A 25,138-nucleotide genomic window follows, 5' to 3' on the forward strand; every position below is an offset into this window, starting at 1 on the left:
CTTGTTGATTGATGTTGTTTAAACATTGATAGAAGTGATTTGTTGTTGCCACTAGGCTGTTTTTTTTTAAAGAAATGACTAGCTATCCAAAATAGGTCTGGTCCTGACCATTTTGGATCATCAGAGTTGTGCTGTATTTACTACCAACAGATGTCTTTGGCATGTTTGATGGAACTGGAACACTCTAAGTCACTTGGGAAGGTGGGCCAATGGATGGCAAATTGAATTTGCACTTCAGTAAAGTCAGATAAGGGCAGGACTTGCACAGTAAATGGTAGAATTCTGGAGAGTGTTTTAGAACAGTGACACCAGGGAGTGCAGGTGCATAGTTCCCTGAAAATAGCAACTCAGGTAGGCAGGGTGGCGCAGGAGGCATTTGGCCTGTTTGCCTTCATAGGCTGGACATTGAGTGCAAATAAATGGGACATCATGATAATAGTTGGACAAGTCGTTGGTGAGACTAGTTCTATGTGCAGTTCTGGTCACCCAGCTATAGGACAAAGACTGAGGGGGATTTTTTTTTCTGGAAGGTGCTGCTAGAAAAAGCAATAGAAGCTGGTACTGGTTGTGATGTATGAAAGACATTTGTACCTATGTTTGGATAGAAAGGATTTAAAATTATATGGGCCAAATGCAGGCAAATGAAATTAGACCTGAATATCATGGTTGGCATGAATGAGTTGGTGCAATGCTGGACGGCTCCATAACTTTACGTCACCCAGGAGAAACACAGCAATCACAGAGTGTGAAAGTTCCACATAGCACCAAGGCTTGCTGGAATTGTGAAAGAGCTACATTACCTGCTGCACCTCTGTGCCAATTTGCTTAGAATATTTGGTTCCCTCTAGTTACTGAGCATTCCTTTAGTGGAGAAATTGAGATGGGAAGTCTAAAGTAATGTTGCTGGTTCTGAAGTAGTATTTTTGAGCAGTAAACACTTGATCAAATCATTTTGAGAAGACTTTGAAGATTAAAGGAATTTGGGTATTAAAGTATACATTATCTAGACAAAAGAAAGCTCCCATCTTTTTTCTTAAATATTAGAAGGTTGAAGTTGGATGGGTTTGGTCTCCTGAAATATCAATATCCCTATTGTAGTTCTCTTTTTTAAACTTAAACTGTTAGCTGCCTAATGGCCAGTGGCGCTAACTTCTACTGTGATGAAAAGCTTTGAGAGGCTGATCATGGCCAGAATTAACACATCCCTAAGTAAAGATCTGGGCCCACTGCAATTTTCCCATCATCACAATGGCTCCACAGCAGATGCAATGTCACTGGCTCTCCATTCAGATCTGGATCACCTCGAAAACAACAATTTGTACATATGGCTGCTCTTCATCAACTACAGCTCAGCCTTCAATGCAATTATTCCTTCAATGCTGGTCAAGAAGCTATAAACTCAAGGCCTCTGCACCCCCCACCCCCCCTCTGCAACTGGATCCTTGACTTTCTCATTGGAAGACCACAATCAGTACGAATTGGAAACAATGTCTCCTCCTCACTGATTATCAACACAGGCGCACACCACGGATGTGTGCGCAAAACACTGCTCTACTCGTCATACACCAATAACTGTGTGCCCAGACACAATTCCAGTGCTATCTACAAGTTTGCCGATGATACCACAGTTGTCGCCAGAATCACAAATGGCAATGAGGGAGATAGATCAGCTCGTTGAATAACGTAATGACAACAACCTTGCACTCAATGTCACCAAAACTAAGTTGATGATTGTGGACTTCAGGAGGAAGTCATGGAACATGTCCCAGTCTTCATCAAGGGCTTAGTAGTGGAGAAGTTCAAGAACTTCAAATTCCTGGGTGTCAGGATCTCCGAGGATCTGTCCTGGAGGCTCCATGTTGATGCAACCACAAAGAAAACTCACCAGCGGCTATAACTTATGAGGTATCTGACGAGATTCGGTATGTCACTAAAGACTCTCGTAAACTTCAACAGATGGAGCATCCTGGCTAGTTACATCACTGGCTGGAATTGGAGGTGGAAACTCTCAGGACAAGAATAAACTTCAGAGGTTTGATAACTTGGCCTGCAACATCACAGGCACCAGACTTCACTCCATCAAGGACATCCACATGAGGTGATGTCTTAAAAAAGCAGCTTCTATCCTCAAAGACTCCCACCACCCAAGCCATCCCCTCTTCACTCTACTACCATTGGGGGGGAAAAGGCACAGGAGCCTAAATCGAGCACTCAACAGTGGTGAATGTCTGCCAAGTGCCTGTTCCCCTCTGGTGAGTCTTGCTGTACTAACATTAGCTGTGCATTATCTCTACTGTTAAGGACACTCCCCTTGGGTATTACTGTATATGCATCTATTATCTTTCATTATCGTACCATTAATTTCTGCTAATAAAAGCCATGATTATGGTTTGACCACATTGTCTTTGTCTACTTCATCAACTGGCACTTCAATTTTATAAGCAGAAATGGATGCAGCACTCAAGCCAGAGCGGCTGATAATCGACCAGACTGCCCCGAGGGCCAGAGAAATTTTCAACCACTGGATTGCTTGTTTTGATTACTACAAGGCTCAAAATAACGTGGTCGATCAGGCGATACAGTGGGGCCACCTGAACTTTCTGGTGGGTGAGGTCCCTTTCGCTGTAACGCAAGGAGCTACCACTCTGGCTCTAGCCCGGGAACGTCTGACTGCTTACTATGCAGGGCCACGGAATGTGGTGCTTGCTCGACACCAGTTGCTGACTAGACGCCAGAAACCCGGGGAAAGTGATGCTGCCTGTGCACTGGCCCTCGACTCACTGGCAAACGAATGTGATATAGGGGAAGTCAATGTGCAACAACACCACCACAATGCCTTGAAGCTGGATCTTTTGTCAACGGGATTGACTCCAGTTACATCCGACAGAGGGTACTGGAGACGGAGCTCTTAACCTACGTCCGGGCAGTCACTCTACCCAAAACACTGAGAAGTGCCATGCGGTCCAGTGAAATGCTAGAAACAGAAACATCCAGGAGTGCTGGAACCCCAAAGGAAAGAAAAGGGCGAACTCCTGAAAAATGCTACTTCTGTGATAAGAGCTGGCACCCCAGACAGAAGTGCCTGGCTCGATTTGCTACCTGCAGTTATTGTGGGAATCTCGGCCACTTCGCTAAAGCGTGCAAGCCGAAAAGTACACTCACTGATAAGAAGAAGAGAAGCACCAAGAAAATGCATCCTGGAGCTGCAGGAATGGAAGACAACTGTGAAAAGTGGGAATCTTCAGAGTAGGCTGAATCGAATTCAGGTGATGGTGAGGTGAGATTCCCTGTGATAGCTCAATTGACTGTAAAGCTTGGGGAATGTTGTGGACTGGAACAGTCGACTATGAAGGGGGAGGTGAATGGTGAGACTCTTGATTGTCTAATAGACTCTGGGAGTACTGACAGCTACATCCATGAGAAAGTTGCCAGAGCCTTAAATTTGCAGAGATATCCAGTGAACCGAAAGATATCGATGGCTTGTAGTGAACTTACAAAAACTGTACAGGACAAGTGTAAAGTTACTTTAAATTTGCAGGGACATTCCTTGCTGATATGTGGCTCTTTATTATGCTGGAGCTCTGCGCCCCTGTGTTACTGGGGTTAGATATTCAATCTCAGATGAACAGTGTAGTGTTAAATTTCGGAGGGCCACTACCCACACTCACCATCCCCTGCGCTAGTTACTGCGGTCTGTCTGCATTAAAGATCAAAACTCCTTCCCTTTTCAATGATTTATCCCCTGAGTGTCAGCCGATTGCCACTAAGAGCCGTTCTTACAGCAAAGAGGATCGTGAATTTATCAAAGCGGAGACCCAGAGACTGCTTAAAGAGGGAGTAAGTGAAACTAATAAGAGTCCGTGGCAGGCCCAAGTGGTAGTCGTGAAAAATCACACTAAGAGATGACTGGCCATTGACTACAGCCAGACAATCAACCGTTACACTAACCTGGATGCCTACCCCCTGCCACGCATCAATGAAATAATTAATCAGATAGCGCAATACAAAGTGTACTCCACTATTGACCTCAAAGCAGCTTATCGCCAAATCCCCATGAAGCAAAGGGAATGGCCCTATATGGCTTTTGAGGTTATACCAGTTTAAAAGGGTACCTTTTGGGGTCACTAATGGTGTGTCTGTGTTTCAGAGGGAAATGGATAAGATTGTTAGGACATATGAGTTACAGGGTACGTTTTCCTATCTGGATAATGTCACTATCTGTAGGAAAACACAGGCTGAGCATGACAACAACTTAAAGAAATTTTTAGCAACAGCTAAAGAACTCAACCTTACATTTAACGAGGACAAATGTGTGTTCAACGCGACAGAGCTACCCATTCTGGGCTACATTGTCCGCAAGGGTGAAATCTGCCCCAACCCAGAAAGAATGACCCCCCTTAAGAAGTTACCACCCCCAGACTCAGCAAAAGCCCTTAAAAGGTGTATGGGATTCTTTTCCTACTACTGCAAATGGGTTCAGGACTACGCCATGAAGGCACATCCTCTGTTTGACACTAAATCTTTTCCTCTCTCTCCAATGGCCTTGAAGGCTTTTGAGAAAATTAAAGCTGATATTGCCAAAGCTGCACTCTCTTCCATTCACGAGGAGACCCATTCCAAGTGGAAACTGATGCCTCAGATTGTGCCTTGGCAGGAACCCTTAATCAAAAGGGCAGATCTGTGACATTCTTCTCCCGCACATTACGCGGACCTGAACTTAAACATCCTGCCATTGAAAAAGAAGCCCAGGCTATTATTGAAGCTGTTCGCTACTGGAGACACTTTCTAGGTGTCAGAAAATTTACTCTTTTCGCTGATCAGAAATCTGTAGCCTACATGTTCAGTATTAAACACAAAAGTAAAATCAAGAACGATAAGATGGCACGCTGGCGAATAGAACTCTAAACTTATAATTATGAGATCCAGTACAGACCGGGCAGGTTAAATGATCCCTCTGACGCATTGTCACGATCTGCTGCTGGTGCTCAGCTGGAGGGGTTAAAAGAGATCCATAGCAGACTGTGCCACCCAGGAGTCACAAGTTTCTTCCACTACATGAGGTCTAACAACCTTCCTTACTCTCTGGAAGAAGTCAGGAAACTGACTAAAAGCTGTCCCATTTGCGCAGAATGCAAACTGCAATACTTCAAAGCTCCGGAGGCCACTCTCATCAAGGAAACTTGACCTTTTGAGAGGATTAGCTTAGATTTTAAAGGACCGTTACCTTCCAACAACAAAAATGTATATTTCCTTACTGTAATTGACGAATATTCCAGGTTTCCCTTTGCCCTGACGTCTCGTCAGAGTCTGTCATAAAGTCACTTGACAGAATTTTCAGCATTTTTGGTTTTCCCAATTACATTCATACTTATAGGGGCTCAACATTCATGAGCGCTGAACTGCGGCGAGCCCTGCTACAGAAGGGGATTGCCACCAGCCGTACCACGAGCTACAACTTGCAGGGCAATGGGCAGGTCGAAAGGGCCAATGCTACAGTCTAGAAGACTGTTAATCTTGCTTTAAAAACACATGGTTATCCTGTTACCCAGTGGCAAGAAGTGCTGCCTGAGGTGCTACATTCTATTCGGTCATTATTGTGTACTGCAACAAATCAAACACCTCATGAATGTATGTTTGCCTTTGCTAGGAAATCAGGAACTGTGATGGGCTGGCCAGCCTGTTTATCTGAGCCTGGAACCGTGCTGCTGAAGAGCCTTGCTCAGGCATGTAAAACAGACCCCCTCGTCCAACCAGTTCAGCTTTTGCATACCAACCCCAACTACGCTCATGTTAAATTCCCAGACAGGAGTACTGACACGGTACCCCTAAGAGATGTGGCCTCGCCTGGTTCGTCCCTTCCTCACACCCCTACTCAGAGTGAGCCTGAGAGATTGGGCTCACCCTCCCCAGCCTGTGACCCCTAGTAAGCTTTCAGATGGCCATGCTGAGGCTCCACTGCCTCATGCTGGCGATTCTGGAGCGGGTCCAGAAGTCAGTCCTTCCCACACTACAGACCCAGGGACCTGTGCCAGTTCCCAAGGTTGCAAAGGAGCCACCTCTTTTGAGAAGAAGCACCAGAATTTGTAAACAACCTGATAGGCTGACATATTCATAAAAACATCTCGTTATATTTCGATTGCTTGCTAGATACTGGCGTATTTTGGCTGTTAGAGTATTCTCAATGCCAAACATGGTATCCATGTATTGCTTGCAGCTGACCTTTAGATTTTAACCCTTCTTCTGCCGGGGAAAACTGTGGTGAATGTCTGCCAAGCTGCCTGTCTCCCCTCTGGCGAGCCTTGCTGTACTAACATTGGCTGTGCATTATCTTTACTGTTAAGGACACTCCCCTTGGGTATAACTGTGTATGCACCTATTTTCTTTCATTATTGTACCATGAGTTTCTGCTAATAAAAGCCTTAATTATTGTTTGACCACATCATCTTCATCAACTGGCACTTCAAACAGCACAAGGATAGCTTTTTCCCCGCTGCCATCAGATTCCTGAATAATCAGTGAACTAAAGACACTGCCTTACTTTTTGTGCACTCTTTTTATTTTTTTCAGTAATGTTGTAAGATGGTTATAATAGGACTGTTTGTACCTGTACTACACAATCCTGCTGCAAAAGACTGAAGTTCATGACAATAGATTCTGATTTTGAATACTCCTGTATCTCTTGATTGTGCTACCACTTAGCACATTCGATAAACATTAGCAAAGGCAATTTTAGGATCCATTGCATAAAAACTATTAATTTTTTTTTTAAAAACTTACTAAAGATCATGGTCAAATATATTTTTTTGAATTTGTTGAATTTTGTTATTTATATTATGTTTTGTTATTAAGATGCTTTTGTGTTCATTTTGTTCCTCTCTTTTACCAATCAATAGTAACTGAAGTTTCTTATAGATTCCAGAATGTCACTGAAAGGCCCCACATGGAGTGTGAAGCTGAAATGGTCACCCCTTTGGTATCTAATCCAGGCCATGTCTGCATCACCGATCAAAACTTGTATTTCCAGCCTTTGAATAGCTATCCAGTAAGTTGCATTTTAAGATTTTATTTGGAATCAAGATGACTCCTTGATAGTGAGTCACAACCTTGTAGTGAGTGGTGCAGTGAATAAAGCACAGTAGAAGTTGTCTGTGAACTGAGCCAACAGCGTTTAAACAGGAGTTTAAATTGTTACAGTTGAACACTTTCACAATCACCCAACCTCTGAAGTCGTGCGCCTCCCAGAGTTCTTTGTGCCCCCCCCCCGCCCACCGGGAACACCTGATCTTGCGTCGGTTTGATTATGGAGTGGCGTGGTTTGCCACATAACACCCCCCAACCTCCCCCCAGAGCCAGAGTTCAGAGGTGCCACCACAGTCTCACCTAAATGGCTAGAACGGGCTAGCAAACACCCCCTGCACTGGGGGAATGCCACCAGCTGATCTAGGTCCACATATGCTGGCTTAAGGTGATCTACTGAAACCATTTTTTGCCTGTTGCCAATGTCTATAACAAATGTGGAGCTGTCATTCCGTGCAATCTTGAAAGGACCCTCATATGGCTGTTGCAATGGCATCCTGTGTGCATCCCTGGGCAGGAATACATGGAGGCAGCCCTCGAATTCAGACGGAACGTATGAAATCGTAGACCCATGTCGGGTTGCGGGGATAGGCGCCAGTGTACTGACCTCCGTTGAGCATGTGAGTACTGAAATGGGAGATTCCTGCTGCCCATGTGCTCTCAGAATGAAATACCCTGGGACAGTTGGGGGGGTGGGGGGGGGGGGGGGGGTGGCTTGTGATGGTGTACATCATTGATGGCAAGCAAACCGGCTTCTCGGATTGTCTTTTCCATCAGCTGGGTCGGGTCCACATGCCTGCGGTTTAACATCATGACATAGTTTCCAGTGCGAGGGCGGGACTTGACCGTGGCCTTGTAAGGAGCAGCGCGGGCTACTGGTCTCATTCTTCCCAACTTCGTTTAGCTACCGTCACATTGGTAACCCCGACAGATCCAGATGCCTCTGGACTCAACAGCATGGATGCTACAGCAGTCAGTGCAGTTGCCCTCTGGACACTTCGCCCACATGTTTGGACAGGCACAGTTCCAGATAAAATAGATTACCTCAGACTCCACCAAGTACTACCATGTGATCAGCTCCCTGGACCAAGAAACCGCAGCCAGAGTGGACGACCTCAAACAGAACCCACCAGATGAAGGTAAATACTCCGCATTGAAGCTGCTGCTCATCAGCACTTATGGGTTCTCCAGATGCCAGAGAGCAGCCAGGCTCATGCACCTGGATGGCTTAGGGGACAGAATGCCATCTGCCCTCATGGATAAAATGCTCACACTAGGCAGAGGGCCACAAGCCCTGCATCATGTTTAGAACAGATGCCCGATGACATCCAGCTGCTGCTAGCAATTGCAGATTTCAGCGACTCCCACAGGACCGCAGTGGAGGCAAACATCCTCTGGCGCACGAAGAGATTCGTTATCTGCCATGAAACAGCTGACTTTCCTCCAGACAGAGCAGCAGCCCAAACCCAAACAAGCAGGGATCAGCCAGACCCTCGTAAGCCAGCTTAGGGACGGTGGTGTTTCTACCACCAGCACTGGGGAGCAGAAGCCCGTAAATGCATAGGGGCAAGCCCCCGAAGGCAAAACCAACACAGGACGGGGCCACAGGACACTATTGCTGGTTCTTGGGGTGGGGTTGTGCAGTTGTGCACATCCCTGATGGCAGGCGAACTGGCTCTGTGTGTCACGATCGTGACAGTAGAGCAGCTGCGTCAAGATGGTGCCACCGGGGTCGTCTTTTCTGACGGCCAGGTTGTTCCACATGAGTGCGGGGTAGCGTCATGACATAGTTTCTGCCGTGAGGGTGGGGCGTATCCATGCAGTGCGGGAAGTTTCAATAAACATCCGGAGTGCAAATGAGCCCACTGGCTCCTGATCTTGTTCTTCCCAGCTCCGTTTAGCTACTGCTACAGGTTCTGTAAACTAAGTTCACAGAGGACTCAGCTAGATCTTCCTTTGGTGCAGTACAGATACTTAAAAGTACCCAAGGCAGTTCATCTATCCAAGCGGTCCTTTAAGATGTGCCATGAGAGCCGTTTTCATATGATGATGAAAACGTTTCACTAAGCCATTTGGGATGATAGACCATCGATGGATGCAGTTGCGTGCCCAGCAACTGTGCAATTGGGGACCATACGTAAAATGAGCTCCTCCGTCAGGAGCTATGCATGGGTGGTCCACAACATGCTATCCAATTGGTGATGAGGGCTCTTGCATAAGTTTGGATCGTCAGGGTCACCAACGTAGCAAGTAAATAAAGCACAACAGAAGTTGTGAACTGAACCAGCAGAACTCTTTAATGGAATCTTTACAGTTTAAATATTTACAGTTGGTGCTCTGTCACAATTACCTGACCTCTGAAGTCTCACGCCTCCCAGAGTTCTTTGAGCCTGCCGGCCACTGGGAACTGCTGATCCTGTGGGGCCTGCGAGTTCAGACACTGGTTTGATTATGGAGTGGCACAGTTCACCACATACTTGTAATTTTGCTTTTTAATCGGTATTTAACACTCTTTTCCAGCTATTTGGAAAGTTTTTAAGAATCATGCAGACCAAGAAACCCAGTTTTAATCAGTGGCAAACCTTTTCGAAGCTGAACATTACTGATTCATCGCCATGTCAGTGGGTCTCATCAGTTAACTGTAGTTTTACACTTTTTTTCAATCTATTCAAAAAAGATGTATTGAAGTTATTAATTGAATTCATTGGAATTATTTGTTTTTTTTAAATACATTAGCAAGGCCAAATTTGGAGTATTGAGTGCAGTTTGGTCACCTGACTCCAGGAAAAAATATTAAAATTGAAAGAGTGCAGAAAAGATCTACAAAGATGTTGCTGAGACTTGAGCTGAGTTACAGGGAAAGGTTAAATAGTTTAGGACTTTATTCCTTGCAGCATTTGAAAATAAAAGGAGATTTGATAGAGGTTATCAAAATTATGAGTGTTATTGATTGAGTAAATGCAACCAGTCTTTTTCCATTAAATTTCTAAGAAACATGGGTGAAGGGTGAAATATTTAAAGGGAACATTTGTGGGAACGTCTTCATGCAGAGAGTGGAGAGAGTGTGGAACAAACTGCCAGGTGAAGTGATAATTTTGACATTTAATAGAAATTAAAATAGAGGCATGGATGGGAAAGGTATGAAGAATTATGTTCCAGGTGCAGGTCAATGGAACTAGGCAGAATAATAATCTGGCATGGACTAGATGGACTGAAGGAACTGTTTCTGTGCTGTAGGGTACTATGGTTCATTGTTGCACTGAAAAGTAACATTTCTAAATCCCAAAATGCCAAAGAATTTAATCTTTATAATTTCTTAGCTCACGTGGATATAAATTCAAAAAAGATATCCATATAATATAGAACCTGGGTTTAAAAGCATGATTTTTCATTGTTATACATTTGTTATTTGGTTAATAGATGTAAGAAAGAATGAGAAAATACCAACTAATTTGAGTTTCTATAAAAGAAAAGGTTACTGAAATAAAAATATAAATTGATGGAAACTATCAACAAGTTTTGCAATACAGGTGTACCCTGTTTAATTAATTCTTGCTTTATGAAAATTTGCTTTTATGAAGAAACCTGAGTTCTCCATCCAAAATAAATCTGAATGGGTTTTCGCTTTTTCAAAAGTAGCCTTTAATAATAGTGAATGGGTCTTAGCTTTGCACCATTTTGGCTTTCTAAAGGTTTCATAGGAGCGCTCTAGTTTTGTAAAGTGGGATGTGTCTGTATCTTTGGAGATCATTGCAAAATAATTGAAAAATATAGGCTGGATTTTGGGCATTTCTGTGTTGAAAAATTTCTGCAAACTGACTTAATTTCCCTGTGACAGCAACTTCAATATTTTCTTATGCATATACGCTTGTATAGAAGACCCAACCTTGCTGATAGAGATTTCCTTGAATGCTAAATGGCTCCTGTATGAAAATTCAAAGTTGTGTCAAATCCCCATCACTTGTGTTCACTAATCAGCAGGTGGAGTCCTGGTGCAGAAATTGCATCAGGATCAAGACCAGTATTAACCTGATAACCTGAGTTCTGAGAAAGGACCGAGAAATCATTACTGTATTTGACTGTTTAATAAATAAGTTGCTTAATGCTGAACAAAAGCAGCATTATATATTTGAACAGTCTGGGCAATTGTTTTGTCACTCAGCATGACTTAGCTGGCTATCCATGTAATTTTTTTCAGCATTATCATGGATAAGGTTTTTTTTCAACAACTAGCTTCAGGAGGTCTGCACATGATAAATATGGACTTACTGCACAGACCAATGGTGAGGGCGAGAGCTCACAATGACTGCACTCTTTGGGCCATAAGAGGTATGGAAAGTACAGTGAAAGTGCAGAGGAAGAAAAAAAAGGAAGGTGAAAGTTGAAAGGCAGGGAAGATTCATGATAAAAGGGATAATTCTGCAGAAGAGATATTGATAAAGGAGTAAAATTACATTTCAAAACTTAGCAGAAAAATGTGTTTGAGAGTGGAAATGAGCGACTTCTATTTCCAGAAGAGCTAGACATTGTGGTTGAATAAGGAGTGACTTAGTAGAGCTTATTCAGTGTCATATCTAAGGTCTTGCAATTTACTATGGGTATGGTGTGCAACTGTTTAAATTTAGTGCACTCAGCCACCTGTGGTTTCAAAGTATTTTGTAAATGTTTATGGAAGTTAATTTTCTACTGAAATTGCACAATGATACATGTAGTATAATCTAGCTGGAAAAATTTTGTATGACCTGAGCAAAATCCTATCATGCAAAATTGAAAAAGATTGAAATCTGTAATTTAAAAAGGGGGACCTGGCATTGCTGGCAAGGACAGCATTTATTGCTTGTATGTTATTGCCCCTGAGAATGTGACAGTGAGCTAGCTATTCAATAGATGTGGTCCTTTAAATGAAAGTATGAAAGTACTTCCACAGTAGCAGTCAAGGACCAACAATACATTTCTATCTCATAATAGTGTGAACCTTCAACCGCTTGTTGTCCTGATTCTTAGAGGTAGAAGTTGTTAGTTTGGGAGGTGCTGCTGGAGTAGCTTGGGTGAATGACTGAAGTGTACTTTGAGGGTTGTTCACATTTGAGCTTGAAGCAACCTTGAACTATATCTCATATTTAATATCACAAAGTAAGTATGATGTGCATTTGTTGACATAACGGTTTAGAATGCTTAAATTTTTAATCATGAGTAGTAAAATATAGAAACATGTCTTTTGCACAGATCACAAAATTCTAAGTTTGTGAGATCACTTTATTTTTCCTAAAGGAAATAACTAATTCCAAATAATTTATGTTTTTAACTTGTGTATTTTAGGAGACAGTGGTACAGATAATGTTGCATGATGTGAGACGCATTTACAAAAGGCGACATGGGTTAAAACCTTTGGTGAGAACAAAACTCGTTCCTAAATTTATTTGACTTTATTTTGGAACAATTACAATTTGTTTGCATGAAAAATGTATTAAAAGGTCGATTAACATGGAGTTGTAATTCGATGTGTGACAGATTATAGATATGTTTTTGGGAGATAAATTGGGGCAGGTTTTTTAGAGTAGGTCACATACAAACACTTTAAAAAAAGAGATTTTTAAAATACTGGAGCTCTGCTCATGCTAGGTAGTCTGGCTCCAAGACCCTTTGCAAAAACTTTGCAGAGTGCCCAAGAGACTTCACTAATGGATTGTTATTTAGTAAAAAGCAACGGATGAAAGAAACTCCTCGGAACCACAGGCTGTCTAGAGTGGAACTTGCTGTTATAAGAGGGTCATGTGGTTTTGCAAGCAGAGAGAGATAAACAGGCTTTTTACAGTTCAGCAGCAGCTGGGAATGGAACAGGACAAGCTGACAAGCTTGTGGAAAAACCCCATTTGGAAGACTGGTTGTGAGTGCTTAGTTCAGCGCCCTTGTGGTTCATGCAAGAGGAGAGGACTGGCTGCCTAATCTTACATTTAAAATAAGAGAAACAAAAGGAACTCTATGGTGACCTGAAAGAAAGAGGTTATCTGGAAAACCCTGATGGGGCAAGTTTTCTCAGCAAGACACTGAAGTGTCTGGTTACAATGAATCAGTTGTGGGTGTCCAGCGAACAACAAATCTCTCTCTGAGAACCGACAAGAACCTTCCTGAGCAGTAGCCATTTACCTTTCAAGCACCAAAGCCTGGTGAACTTCATAAATTCTGTGTACAGTATAAGAATTGCCTACAACCAATAAACTTGGAGGAATGATAAGTGATATTGGACTGTGAATCAAAGAACTTTTCTGAACTTGCATACAAATTACATACACGTGAGCTTAGAATTAGAAGGGGGTTAAATTAGGTTAGTTAAGTTAATAGTAATAAGTTAAAGTTTGATCCTGGTTTCATGTTTAAAGATAATTAAAAGCAACTTTTGTTTAAGTAACCATTTGTCTTGGTGAATATGTATGCTGCTGGGTTTTGGGGTCCTCTGGGCTCGAAACGGATGTAATATATTTTCTAAACTCATGGTGGAGTGAAATGAGTTTTATCAGGAGATCTGTATTCTAACTTTACCTTAGAGTATTGGTGGTCATACAATATTTGTTGTCATAATGGGTAGATTGAAGTTTTGATACCATGTTTCCCCTACCAATCTTTTTCCTTTAGGGCCTTGAGATATTTTGCACGGAAAATGACCTTTGTTCTGATATCTACTTGAAATTTTACAACTCCAAAGATCGTGATGAACTCTATTACTACATGGCAACCTTTTTAGGTCAGTTGATTCAAAATTTGCTAGTGCTTGATTACTGAATATAGATAATCAATCCAGAGAGAAGAAATTCTGATGTTTTCTTCCAAATCTGCTTCAAATTGTGAAATCCCAATACATGAAAGCTATACCTAGACTGTGCTGCAAATGCTTTTTAAAAAATGTACAGAAATATTATTGTGATGTAGCACGTTAATACAGTGCATTGAAATCATGATCAAAAAATCTTTTGAAGCCTGATTCTTTATTTACGTGAACAATGTTCCGGGTCTTTTGGGTGGCTCCTACAAATGATTTGTGAAATATTGCACAATGCAGAGAAGTTAAACTAATGCACAGTATTGATTTCAGTAAGTTAGTAAATAGTACACAATCTGATAGTGGTTGGCTCTGACTTGGCTCCCTATTTTCAATCAATATTTAACTGTCATCTGAATTTTTATTTAATAGGCCACATGACCTGCTTCTTTATTATGATTTTCTTTTCAGCCGACCAGTTGGAAATTTGAACTGTTTAAGCATTATAAAATCAATGAAAGTGAATAGTATACTTCTGCAAGGCAACATGTCTATTCTATTTTTGTATTTCAATTAAAGCTTTAAGAAGGTTGTATTGTTAAATATAATATGCTCTGCAAAAATGGTAAGAGGAATGTTTTGTGTACTTGAATCCCAGTGGGATTATTCAAAAACTATATAAACATTTTGTAACTGGTTCTTCTATTAGCAGGAGATTGGAGGAAAAGATGGTTGTTAGTATACCCATTTCCCTTGACACAAGATTTTACATTTGTTTGGGTCTAATTTAGCTTTTCGTATTCTTTGCATAATTTTTAAAAAAAAATATATATATATATATATATTTAAAAAATCCATGGCCTTCATTATTTATATTCACTTCATTCTGATATCACAATTTGCATGTTCTGCTATTGCAACTCTTAACAATAGAGCATTGAAGGCGTGCTCATGAAATGAGCTGGTTTTTTTCAGGTGAGTAGATTAAACTGAGATTCTCTGCCCTCGGACAAAAAAGGATTTCACTGCTCTAATTCAAAGATAAACAAGGGAGTTATCTCCAGTATTTGAGCCCTTTTCAATATTTCTAAGATATAATTCTGTATAAGGAGCAGGTTATTTATTTTACAACAGCGATGGCTGCAAAAGACAGTGAAAGATTCCAAACTTTTGCGTCTTTCACCTTACACTAACACCTCTCTTCCCACCCCCCCCCCCCACCTTCTTTTTGCCTCACTGAGTTGCAATATGATCAAGTTTTTATACAATAATTTGGGAATATCTCAGTCGAAAAGACCTTTCCTCAGAAAATAGATTGCGTGTACTGAAACTCTGATTTTATTTCTCCATTTTGATAATTGTTGTCTGATCTGCTGACCATTTCCAGCATTTGGAATTTATTTTTTGAAGCACTTTTCCTATTGTCAGAATTAAAAAGTGAAATTCATAAGAAACTGCACCAGAAATTAAACTTGGGCATCAAGTATAAATGTTGACTACTTTAGAACAAGAGCTGTTTTTATTGATCTTAATGTCCAAATTGCAGATAATGTAAAAGAATTACTTGAGTCCAGAAGTAATGATTTCTGTTAAAAAACTGAATTTTTAGCTGTATTTTGGACAGGAAACTAATTATTTTTCCCCATCATTATTTGGTTCTACAGAAAATCACATTACTGAACAAACAGCTGAAAGTTACATGCTACAGTGGCAAAAAGGACATCTCTCAAATTATCAATATCTCTTGCACCTCAATAATTTGGCTGACCGCAGCTGCAATGATTTATCTCAATATCCTGTTTTTCCTTGGATCATAGCTGATTATACTTCTTCAGAATTAGGTAACATGAATATTAATTATCATTAAAGCAAATGGGTATGGGCTTTGACATGGTATTTTGTGCAAATGTTCAGATATTTCTGTAAATATGGTTTATTTATAAAATTTGTAAAAATATAATTTGGCCATTTCATTTGTCACCATTCCCAGTATGACCTCATGTGGTTTATTTGTCTTTTGTGCAAGTTTTGTGAGCAATAGCTCCAGGAGTTTTTAATGCAGGATCTAACCCTTCGATGTACAATGGCAGGAGCCCTCAAAGTTTTAGTCTTTCCCGCTATTGCAGTGACCATGCCAGTGTCTGTCAACACATAGTCTGGCATGTTCCATATGGCAACTTTGGATTGTGCATTGAAAAGACAAGATTTGAGTCAATCCTTTACAATATTGATATTTGTCTCTGTTGGGGTCTTTGGGAACAGTTTGCAGAAAGTGATTAAATGACTTATTGCTATGTGTGCAGAGATAGTGAGAAACTTCATTACACTTGCCGTACTGGCAGCTTGCAAAATGTTGCCACATTCTATTGCCGTTTTGAATTCACAAAGAATGTTCACAGCAAACGGTAACAAGATTAATCATGATAATAATAGCATTTAATTTTAACATAACTGATGTTTTTTTTCAGAATTTAAATAAAAGTGTAAGAAGATTTATTTGGAGGGATAAAATGCCTCAGATGGCGTTGAAAAAATTAACATGGAAATTTGATCAAGGGGGACTTCAATTACCTAATTTTAAAAATTAGGTAAAGCAGCTCAACTTAGATTTTTGTCTTCTTGTTATCAGACCTGTGAAGAGATTGCATGGGTGTAAATTGAAATGAGTGAAGTAGGAGAACATAATTCTGAACACATTTTATATAAAAGGCACGAGGGGTTATTAAAAGGAAAATTTGATCCACCAATTTATATATACTCAAAATATGGAATGGAGTACATATAGAAAGAGGAATAAAGAATTATTATTTGGCTAAAATGATATTAAGTCAAAATCCTTTAATTCCTTTTACGGTTAATAATCGTTATTTCGATGTTTGGTATAATTGTGGAATAAAAAAAATAAGGGATTATTTTTTGGGATCTGTTTTTTTGACTTTTGATTAATTGAAAGATAAGTATAATATACCACATAATACTATTTATTCTTATTATCAACTTAAATCATATTTAAAAAGAAAATTAGGGAGGAATTTTAAATTGCCAGAACGAAGTCAATTTGAATATCTAATAATGGATACGTTTTTTATTTTAAATTACAAGAGACTACTTGGAAAAAGGATTTAATTAAATCTAAATCCAGATGGGAAAAAGATTTAAATATACAGATTCAAGATTAAATATGGTCAAAATTATGTTATGAAAGTGTAACTAATACAATTAATGGTAGATATCAAATGGTGCAATTTAATTTTTTACATCAATTATATTATCCTCCATACAAATTGCATACACTTCATTAGAATTGTTCTGATCAATGTTTTAGATGTAATAAAGAGGTAGGATCTTTTTTGCATGCAGTTGGCAATGTGAAAACGTAGATAAATTCTGGAAGGATATAAGTTTATTGGGACAAGTTTTGAAGATGCAAATTTTGAAGGATCCCAGATTTTTTTTTTTGGGAGTTATTTCCCAATTTAAGATAGATATTTATCAAAAGAAGTTTTTGTATGGCAATAGCAAAGAAATCTATAGCTGTACAAGGAAATCAAGTGATATTGTGGGGTTGAATAGATGGCGAATGGAACTATTAAATTAGATACCATTAGAGAGAATAACATATCAAACTTTTCTGGTTGATTTTGTAAATTATAAGATTTGGAAACCCTACATGGATTTTATCACTACCACTTTATCTGTAGCGTCCACCACCCCCATCCAACCCACCCTAATTAGTTATAGTTTAAGACTGCTATGTAAATTGAAATTAATTAATTAAAAGATACAGGTTTATTAGACAGGCTTTTTCTTTTTTGGGGAGGGAGGGGGTTGGGTGGGGGAGGAGAAAATATATAAAAATTGTATTATTTTTGTGTCATAATTTTATAATTTTCATGTTATGGACAAATACTGTATCTGTTTTGACGCAAATGGAAAACAAAATTTTCAAAAAATATTTTTAAACATGACAGACAAATCAAATTTAAAATTTAAATCAGAAGTAACTGGTTTTCCAATGGGAATCTAGCACAACTGTTGCTCCAGAGACTGTTGCCATAGTCTTGTAAATGTCTTAACTATAGTCTGGTCACCATTCCCCCTGCCAGCCAGCTCTCCCACCTCACACAGGTCTCTGCTGCTAAAGCTGTTCTTCTTGTTTTAGAAACTACCTCTGTCACATCTTCTACATCACTATTTGCATCTCTAGGGGATAAACTTCTACACAGACTGCTGCATTCCTTTCAGAAAGCACGTTTCGGAAAATCGGTGATGATTTCAAGCCCAACACAGTGACTTGAGAGCAGTAGTTGGTGGCATTGAGATTCCATCTACTCAGGAATGGTTTGTCAGAAGTTATCAGCAGTAAGGCAAACTGCAATTCTTGAACATTCTGGTGATAAGACATTAAGCCAAATGAATTGCGTAGCCTGTCCCAACAGGGGGATCTCCCTACTCCTTTCTCTATGGATTCTCAAAAATATTCTCTTAAGACCATGAACTGATTGACTTACGGATTCCAGTTGTCCTGATGGTGGTTTTCCATTGTCCTGGTGAAATATTTCACCATGTTCATCACTGATTGCACCAAGATCAGCAGGGAAGAATTCCAAATGCAAATGCAGTAAATGAATTTTCAATGACATGCTGCACTTCATGTTTTTGTTTGCTTGAAGCATGTTAAAAATATGACAGGAAATCACAAAAATAGGATACATCTAAAATACAGACTTATGAAAAGGCACTGTCTAGCTCAATAGAACCTTCCTCAATAAAATAGCCAGAGCTATCTTTGTGAAACTCAGCACTGTCAGAATCTCATCAAAACCTTTTGTGCCTTTCTTGAGGTAGCCATTGGTTTGGGGGCCACATTGAATACATTTGCCTGCTTCTTGCAGCACAGATGTGATAGCATAATTCTAATTTTTGTTTTGAAACAGATCTTTCAAATCCTAAAACATTTCGTGACCTCGGAAAACCAGTGGGTGCCTTAAATAAAGAACGACTTGATCGATTGTTGGTAAGGGTGGTTGTCACAGAAAATCATATTGTCTGAATAAATCTTTAATTTTTAATTTACACTTACAGCATGGCACCAAGCCATTTCAGCCCATGAGCCCATGCCACCCAATTGAATTAAAGCCCCCGGTACATTTTGAAGGATGGGAGGAAACCGAGTCCCCAGGGAAAACCTATGCAGACACAGGGAGAACATTCTAACTCCTTACAGACAACACAGGATTCAAACCCCAGTCCCGATTGCTGGCACTGTTACAGTGTTACGCTATAACCATTCTTTGGTTGAAGTAAATCTCTTTTAGTAATTGAATAATAACACTGGACAACAAATTTTTTTCAAAATGTTTGCTTCCCAAAAAGAAACTGAGGATTATGAGAGACAACTTCAAGTTGAACAAGGATAATTTTAGAATTGCTGTATCACATATTAACATTAAATTAACTTTTATTGAATTTAACCTGTTTAATTGCATAATGATGCTGGCACATTACGTTTGTTCAATTAACCTAAAAATTGATTTTTGATTATACTCAGCATCTGATGCCTTTTGTATCAGTGTGCAACAATAGTGGGCCAGCATTGACGGATTCCAGTTGTCCTTATGGTGCTTTTCCACTGTCACAATGTCCTGGTGAAATATTTCGCCATGTTCATTCCTGATTGCACCAAGATCAACAGGGAAGAATTCGAAATGCAAATGCAGTAAATGAATTTTCAATGACATGCTGCACTTCATGTTTTTGTTTGCTTGAAGCATGTTAAAAATATGACAGGAAATCACAAAAATAGGTTATAGCTAAAATGCGGTATGTTATATGAAAAATTTAGTGATTTTAGTAGTCAGCGTTCCAAAATCCATACAATACACTCAAAAGTGTTTAGGAAGCAAATCTTCATTGTCAGGCAATTCTACTGCAATTTTTGTTGCATATATGGCATCCAGCCAAGTATTTGGTTTTCCAGCTGCTAAGTTGTAAATCCTGTAAGGTGCATGCCATAACTCCCGAGACATTTTGGTGAAGATGGGAGCAAACATTCAGCCAATGAAGCTGATTCAATTAAGTTGTGTTTGAATAAAATGGTGGTTGCCAGAATGAGGAGAGATGGCTGATGCAGCCGGGGCGACTCTGCCAAAGTGTCTTCCTGCCTCGCAATAGTCTTTATCTTTGTTAGTATTAAGATTATTAGTAGGCTTTATCTGTAAACATGGGGGAGGGGAGTTATTTATAACAGGGCCATGGTTAGCGCAACTCTGTTGCAGCTCCAGTGACTGGGGTTCGGATTTAAATTTAAAGTTACAGGAATTAACTGATTAAAGTGAACTTTACTTCATTAGGGACTACATACTTTTTAAATTTACTTTACATTTTGCACTTTTTTTGTTTTTCAAACTGTTTATTCTTAATGCAGGTGTAATTGTAAGTGTATATCTCAAGCAACCAGAAAATTTGCAAATCTGCCATCCTCCATATTCATAGATGCTGGATACTGGTGATTTTATAATGTTCTAGAATTTTGTTTTTATTTCAGACTTCTAGTGTCTGTTGGTATTTTATTTTTGTGCCTGTTGTTTTTGTCTAAATTATGCTGGGTGAGTATCAGTATACAAAAGATAGATTCATAAGTGTTCTTTTGTTTTAGAATCGCTATCGAGAAATGCCTGAGCCAAAGTTCATGTATGGAAGTCACTATTCTTCCCCAGGTTATGTCCTCTTCTACCTTGTAAGAGTTGGTAAGATTACCTTTTTTCTCATTGGCAGTGAATTCACTTATGATTTTTTAAAATATATATATAGAGTTTAGTGCACAAAAATTAGGTGATGTTTCACATCATCTCTGATTTAGAAAGGTTTTTGGAAAATTAACTGAAAGGTGATGCCCATTTAATGTTTTATGATATTTAATATCTGATTTGTTTTGGACTTTGTAACCTATTTACAAAAGTTTGTATGGAGTAAGGAAATTCAAGATTATAATTGTTTATTTACTAATTGTCATTCTGTTAAAATGGCTTCTCTGGTGAATATGAAATTAAAATGGAAACTACTGAATTCTTTACCAAAATGCCATTATATTTTAATTTAAAGGTATATAATTCAGAAAATGAAAGCAAGAGGAGAATGCTAAATATTAAAACAATGTTAGCATATTGCTGTTCTCTTCTTTGGTAATGAATTATATCTTGGAGTTCAAGGGTTAGGGTTAAACACTCTCTTTTTGTAATTTCTTTGAAATGTTTCAGTGTTCATTAACCATTATCATAAATTGATTTACTATTTAAATATTTAATAGGCTGCAAATTCTGCAACCATGAAATTGGAATTGAGAAGGCAAGAATAGCATAACCAGCATAATATATCTGGAGTCTGCTCTTTATAGTTACAATCAGACCTGCTGGAACATAGCAGCATTCTACATTTCTAAATGTTATTTACAATATTTTTAGAGGCAAACTTATGGTGTCTTTTTCAGCCCCTGAGTACATGTTGTGTTTACAAAATGGGAAGTTTGACAATGCTGATAGAATGTTCAACAGGTTTGTTTCAACACTTCAAGAAATCTGATTTGTCATTTATAAGGATTTGAATTAATTGATAAATGTAAATTCCTGTGCTGTATTCAGTTTTGCAGAGACATGGAAAAATTGTTTGGAAGGAGCCACAGACTTCAAAGAGGTAACAGATGAACTCTGGTGTATTTGACTGGAATTTGCTATATTTGAATTGCCAACAAGTATATTAATCATTATTTCATTTTTCATTCATCAGTTGATACCAGAGTTTTATGGCACAAATTCGAGCTTCATTGTGAACAGTTTGAAGTTAGATCTTGGAAAGAGGCAAGGAGGAAAGACAGTGGACTCTGTGGAACTTCCAGCATGGGCGTTGGGTGATTAGACCTGTTTAATATTAAGTTGTTCTTTCAGTATGGTAGTAGAACCTTCCAGTCCATGAACCTGTGCTTGCCTTAAATACACAGATGGGACAAATTAACATTCTCACCCTGTACGTCTGTGAGAGTAAACTGGAGCACCCGGAGAAAACCCACATGGACACAGGGAGAACATACAAACTCCTTACAAACAGCACCAGATTTGAGCCTGGGCTGCTGATACTTCAATCACATTATGTTAACCACTACACTAATGTATTATTTCATATATCTTCTCTCTTATTTCCTGATGACATAGAAACCATTTGTTCTATTGGGCCAATGCTCTAGAACAGGGGTGTCAAACTCAAATTCACAGAGGGCCAAAATTAAAAACTTGGACTAAGTCGTGGGCCAAACTAAATATTTATTGAAAATTTTCAACATCTGCATGTTTTCTCTTCTTTCAACATATGTAATGTTAAACTTTTTCTTATTAAAATAAATGTTTAATAATAGTTTTGGTTAAACTCTTTCCAGAAGAAGCATTAACAAATGAGAAATAAAATATTCAATAAATAATATTTCTCTATAGCCTTTAAGCTCCTTTTAAATGTTTTTTTTTTCACAAGCCAACAAGTCAAAAAAATAACAACTTGCTTCAATGAAAATCCAATCTTTCAACTATGAACAGTCCAAAGTTAACCAAAGAAAATATTAATCCAAGCTTAGCTTGCTACACTGTGATTTACTCTGATGCACCTGGGTCTAAACCAGATACTTGGCATCTCTTCTTAGATGCAAGTTCATCAAACTCTGAGGTCAGAGTTTACCTCCCACCTGTCTTGAAAGGTCCTGTTTTCTGTCTTTCGTTTGGCCATTTTTCGTAAGGGGTTTATTACGTGTGAGTTGGGCGACAGGTCGCAGATGCTAATGAAAGTAGAGAGGAGGTGGGGGCGACTAGCGGGCTGATGCCAACGCATTTGCAAAGCATTCTGGGATTTGTAGTATTAGCTGTAGCTTTATATCACGGGCCAAATTTGGCCCGTGGGCCTGAGTTTGACATGTGTGCTCTAGAACATAGAACAATATAACACAATACAGGCCTTCAGCCCTTTATGTTGTGCTGACCCATATATTTCTTCTTTTTTTAAAAAAAGGAATAAACCCTCCCTACCCCATAATCCTCTATTTTTGTTTCATCCATGTATATGTCTAAAAGTCTTTTAAATACCCCCAATGTTTCAGCCTCTACCACCATCCATGGCACACTGTGTAAAAAAAATAAAAAATAAAAAAAATACCACAACGTACTCCTGATGTCTCCCCTAAACTTCCCTCCCTTAACTTTGTACATATGTCCTCTGATGTTTGCTATTTCTGCCATGGGAAACAGGTGCTGGCTGTTCACCCTAACTATGCCTCTCATAATCTTGTAGACCTCTAAGTTTCATCCTTCTACACTCCAAAGTGAAAAGACTCAGCTCTGCTAACCTTGCCTCATAAGACTTGTTTCCTAATCCAAACAACATCCTGGTAAATTTCTTCTGTTCCTTCTCCATAGCTTCCACATCCTTCCTATAATGAGGTGACCAGAACTGAACACAATACTCTAAATGTGGTTTTACCAGAGATTACATGGCCTCTCTATTCCTGAATTCAATCCCTCTATTAATGAAGCCCAGCATCCCATAGGCCACCTTAACTATCCTATCGATTTGTGCGGCGACCTTGAGGGATGTTGCTCTTAAGTAACTGACCATTAACCCTGTACTCAGCCTTCAGGTTTGTCCATCCAAAATGCATTGCCACACACTTATCTGGATTGAAATCTCTTTAGAGGTATTCCTGTAAATCCTATTTCCCCAATAATATTTTCTCACTCATATCTTTAATCTCTACCTTGATTCTCCAACCGCCAAGCACACCACCCATGATTTTATAGGAATTAACTAATCAACCAGCATGTTATGACTTGTGTGAGGAAATCTGAGCAACCAAGGGAAGCCTACCTGACCAGAACACCTCCACACAGTCAGCACCAGAGATCAGGTTTGAACTTGAATTGGTGAAGCTATGAGGCAATGCATTTGCAAAGCATTCTGGGATTTGCAAATGTACCTATAAAGGATGCTTTTACAGTAAAACTACTGTTATGAGCCTAAAGGACCCCAAAACCCAGCAGCAATAGATATTCACACACTACTGACTTCAGACTGGTAGATGCCAAGCTAAACTAGAGTTTAAAAAAAAAATTTAGTTCATGGTCTTAAACCACAGCAGAGAAGAAAAACAATGTCTGGGTGTCATATGCATAGAATTTGAATACAACGTTTAGAATTCAAATATGTAAACATGTCATGCGATAAGCAACATGTTGTGACACTGATGCCTTCATCAGATCTTTCTTTGTTTCATTTCTCTTTTAACTATCCCATCAATTTAAAAGCCAAAACTGGGGTTGTCGTGGAAAATTTTGTAGCTCTCAATTAAAATTAATGTTATTCCCTAGGACCTGATGATTTTCTTCAGAAGAACAGGGATGCTTTAGAGAGCCAGTATGTTTCTGAACATCTACATGAATGGATTGATCTAATATTTGGCTACAAGCAAAGAGGAAGTGAAGCCATTGCAGCATATAATGGTATTGTAAAATATTAATTTTTTAAATTATGGCATGTTCAAAAGTAACAAATTGCTTATGAATATGAACATTTGTATTCCTTCTAATTGTTAGCTTTAGAAATTGAAACATGAAAACTCGATTGATTTGAATGCATTAGGTACTGGCAGCAATGTTCCAACTGCTGTTTTTTAAATTAAAAAATTAAAGCTGGCCAATTACTTTGAAACTTGCAGAGATTGAATAAGGAGAAACAATCCTTTCCCCGTGAACTTAGATACAGGTATCAGAGAAAGTTTGTATTAGTCAAGTTCCAGGAATGTGAGCAGTCCAAGTGAAAAATATCTATCAGTTTAATTAAAATGAACCCTTGGGTGGTCCTGAAGTTATTGAATAAAATAAGTATACTCTTAGACTGAGTGAATACAATTAAATTTATTAGAAAATAACAATGAGTAGATTTTAATAATGGTTGGTTGTTGCTACTTTCATTATGATAAAAAAGTAAAAATTGTTCATGTAATACAAGTTCAATTTTTACACGTTTTGGTTTTTTGGTCCTAAGCTTTATTGACAGTTTTACGAAAAACGTGAGAATTTTCAGTCTTTTTAAATCTGCAGACTTATTTTCTTTGAATGGATATTTTGGGACACCATCATTGACCAACAGACTATTGTTCATTTACATTGCTCAGAGAGGTGTGTATATAAGCATATTAATTTTGAGTGATAAAAAGCTCTGAAATTGTGAAAATTCACCAGGCATGATGAATTGCTTTTTTTTCCCCCATCC

General features: G+C 39.0%; 1 protein-coding gene across 5 annotated transcripts in view; it reads left to right on the forward strand.

Moving 5' to 3' along the window:
• nsmaf (neutral sphingomyelinase (N-SMase) activation associated factor) overlaps positions 1-25,138 on the forward strand; it is a 106,297-nt gene that overhangs the window by 29,953 nt on the left and 51,206 nt on the right. For 2 of the 5 annotated variants that reach the window (XM_069921432.1, XM_069921431.1), the window contains 10 exons: positions 6,913-7,042; positions 12,397-12,468; positions 13,711-13,819; positions 15,499-15,675; positions 18,772-18,851; positions 20,493-20,583; positions 21,324-21,387; positions 21,475-21,526; positions 21,620-21,740; positions 24,235-24,366. In XM_069921432.1, coding sequence (XP_069777533.1) covers positions 6,913-7,042; positions 12,397-12,468; positions 13,711-13,819; positions 15,499-15,675; positions 18,772-18,851; positions 20,493-20,583; positions 21,324-21,387; positions 21,475-21,526; positions 21,620-21,740; positions 24,235-24,366 — 1,028 coding nt within the window. Of the gene's footprint in view, positions 1-5,647; positions 5,724-6,912; positions 7,043-7,484; positions 7,698-9,471; positions 9,557-12,396; positions 12,469-13,710; positions 13,820-15,498; positions 15,676-18,771; positions 18,852-20,492; positions 20,584-21,323; positions 21,388-21,474; positions 21,527-21,619; positions 21,741-24,234; positions 24,367-25,138 lie in introns of those variants that run through there. The other 3 variants (XM_069921435.1, XM_069921433.1, XM_069921436.1) reach the window with 3 other exon arrangements.

The sequence above is a fragment of the Narcine bancroftii genome, chromosome 2, assembly GCF_036971445.1.
Source record: "Narcine bancroftii isolate sNarBan1 chromosome 2, sNarBan1.hap1, whole genome shotgun sequence".
Lineage (NCBI taxonomy): Eukaryota > Metazoa > Chordata > Chondrichthyes > Torpediniformes > Narcinidae > Narcine > Narcine bancroftii.